Here is a 2,531-nt window from a genome sequence, read left to right as displayed (position 1 = left end):
CCTGACCTCAGAGTCCTGACCTCAGAGCCCTGACCTCAGAGTCAGAGTCCTGACCTCAGAGTCCTGACCTCAGAGCCCTGACCTCAGAGTCAGAGTCCTGACCTCAGAGTCCTGACCTCAGAGCCCTGACCTCAGAGTCAGAGTCCTGACCTCAGAGCCCTGACCTCAGAGCCCTGACCTCAGAGTCCTGACCTCAGAGCCCTGACCTCAGAGTCAGAGCCCTGACCTCAGAGTCAGAGTCCTGACCTCAGAGTCCTGACCTCAGAGTCCTGACCTCAGAGCCCTGACCTCAGAGTCAGAGTCCTGACCTCAGAGCCCTGACCTCAGCGTCAGAGTCCTGACCTCAGAGCCCTGACCTCAGAGTCCTGACCTCAGAGCCCTGACCTCAGAGTCAGAGCCCTGACCTCAGAGTCAGAGTCCTGACCTCAGAGTCCAGACCTCAGAGTCCTGACCTCAGAGCCCTGACCTCAGAGTCAGAGCCCTGACCTCAGAGTCAGAGTCCTGACCTCAGAGTCCAGACCTCAGAGTCCTGACCTCAGAGCCCTGACCTCAGAGTCAGAGCCCTGACCTCAGAGTCAGAGTCCTGACCTCAGAGTCCAGACCTCAGAGTCCTGACCTCAGAGCCCTGACCTCAGAGCCCTGACCTCAGAGTCCTGACCTCAGAGTCCTGACCTCAGAGCCCTGACCTCAGAGCAGAGCCCTGACCTCAGAGTCAGAGTCCTGACCTCAGAGCCCTGACCTCAGAGTCAGAGCCCTGACCTCAGAGTCAGAGCCCTGACCTCAGAGCCCTGACCTCAGAGTCAGAGCCCTGACCTCAGAGCCCTGACCTCAGAGTCAGAGTCCTGACCTCAGAGCCCTGACCTCAGAGTCAGAGCCCTGACCTCAGAGTCAGAGTCCTGACCTCAGAGCCCTGACCTCAGAGTCAGAGCCCTGACCTCAGAGTCCTGACCTCAGAGCCCTGACCTCAGAGCCCTGACCTCAGAGTCCTGACCTCAGAGTCCTGACCTCAGAGTCAGAGCCCTGACCTCAGAGCCCTGACCTCAGAGTCCTGACCTCAGAGTCAGAGCCCTGACCTCAGAGCCCTGACCTCAGAGTCCTGACCTCAGAGCCCTGACCTCAGAGCCCTGACCTCAGCGCCACCGCCCTCAGCCTCGTATCTCTGGCTTTCTGAACTTCAGACACCTGCCCATTCTGAGTCGACGAGCTAACGTTTTCTTTTCTAACATCTGACGGATTCACACAGAGCTCGTGCATCAAACACGTCACAGTCCAGAGCGTAAAGCCAACAGTCAGGTTACCTGTACTGCCGGATAACATCAGAGTCACACCAGACGGAGTAAATTATAAAGTCTAATTTATGATGTTACGGTATTAATTAAATCCTACGAAAGGACAAGAAAAAATTCAACGAAACGAACAAAATTTAAGACTTTTTAAATACTTTCAAGACCCCGCGGGTTCCCTGTAGCTAAAAGGGAGGTTCAGGGGGAAAAGAGGAGCTGCAGCCGTGTGCAGTCTGTTTCTTGAAGATGAAACCATGTAAAGCTGCTCTGGTACAACTTCTAAACAACGTGAGGATAACAATTCTGACAGACGGAGTGAAGACAGGACGCCGGTTTCATGAGTCAGCTGTGTTTATTACCCAAACTGTAAACTGAATTCATCTCTGTCCAGTGGAAAACTACTGTTAATATCATCATTACTCAAAGAAAGCCTTTCCATTCCTGTTAGCTTAGCTTAGCATAGAGAGGGAACCAGCCGGGTATCATGATGCACCCAGCAGTGTGTTCAGAGGCACGAGTGGAAACCTGACCGTGATGAGACTCCAGCATGTTCATCGCTGAGCTGGAGGACAGGTCTTTACTTAATACCCCTAAAGGTTAGTTAAGAATTCAAATAAGCAGCAAAAGCCCTAAAACTGAGTTTGTACCTGCTGGCCTGTCTGCCAACATGTTTAAAGAATCTTTACATACATTCATGTGAAATCCAGAGACAAGCGCTTCACATCTTGTTAGTGTTCACAGAGCTGGAGCTTCAGTCGGCGCCACACGGCAGGTCTTCAGGCCCGCCGTGAGTGCAGGCCACCGGAGTTTCATAGTTCAGCTGCAGGAAAACGGACAGAAGCTGGCAGGGAAGGTTAGGGAGGGTTAAAGCTGAGCTGGACGACCAAATATGTGGTATTACAGAAGAGTTGCACGCGCTCAGTAGAGGTTCAACATTAGGCCCTGAGTCTGGAAGGGGGACGGGTCGTGACACTGACGGCAGGAAGTGCTGTCCAGTTCCAGTCCTGTCCAGAACAGAGTCAGACTCAGACGTTGGGCCGGATGTCGGCGTAGTTCTTGATGACTCCAGAGAATCTGATGATGCGAACCTCTGGGTTTCTGGGTTTGAAGTCCTGCCACAGGTACTCAGGTGACAGCACCTTAGTGGGCTTGTTGATCAACATGTACCTGAACACACAGGAACAGGAAGTCACTAGAAAGACAGTGAGGGTCCACAACCCCCCCGCCTACCTGTTCAGGTGACTCTCC

At 53.2% G+C, this 2,531-nt stretch overlaps 1 protein-coding gene across 8 annotated transcripts in view; it reads right to left on the bottom strand.

The window, feature by feature from the left end:
- Positions 1 to 1,616: 1,616 nt before the first annotated feature.
- LOC123962818 (globoside alpha-1,3-N-acetylgalactosaminyltransferase 1-like) overlaps positions 1,617 to 2,531 on the bottom strand; it is a 13,111-nt gene continuing 12,196 nt past the window's right edge. For all 8 annotated transcript variants that reach the window (XM_046039224.1, XM_046039205.1, XM_046039216.1 and 5 more), the window contains one exon: positions 1,617 to 2,450. In XM_046039224.1, coding sequence (XP_045895180.1) covers positions 2,309 to 2,450 — 142 coding nt within the window. In that variant the 3' untranslated portion in view covers positions 1,617 to 2,308. The remainder of the gene's footprint in view (positions 2,451 to 2,531) is intronic.

This window comes from Micropterus dolomieu, linkage group LG02, assembly GCF_021292245.1.
Source record: "Micropterus dolomieu isolate WLL.071019.BEF.003 ecotype Adirondacks linkage group LG02, ASM2129224v1, whole genome shotgun sequence".
NCBI lineage: Eukaryota > Metazoa > Chordata > Actinopteri > Centrarchiformes > Centrarchidae > Micropterus > Micropterus dolomieu.
This window is presented reverse-complemented; position numbering and strand designations above follow the sequence as displayed.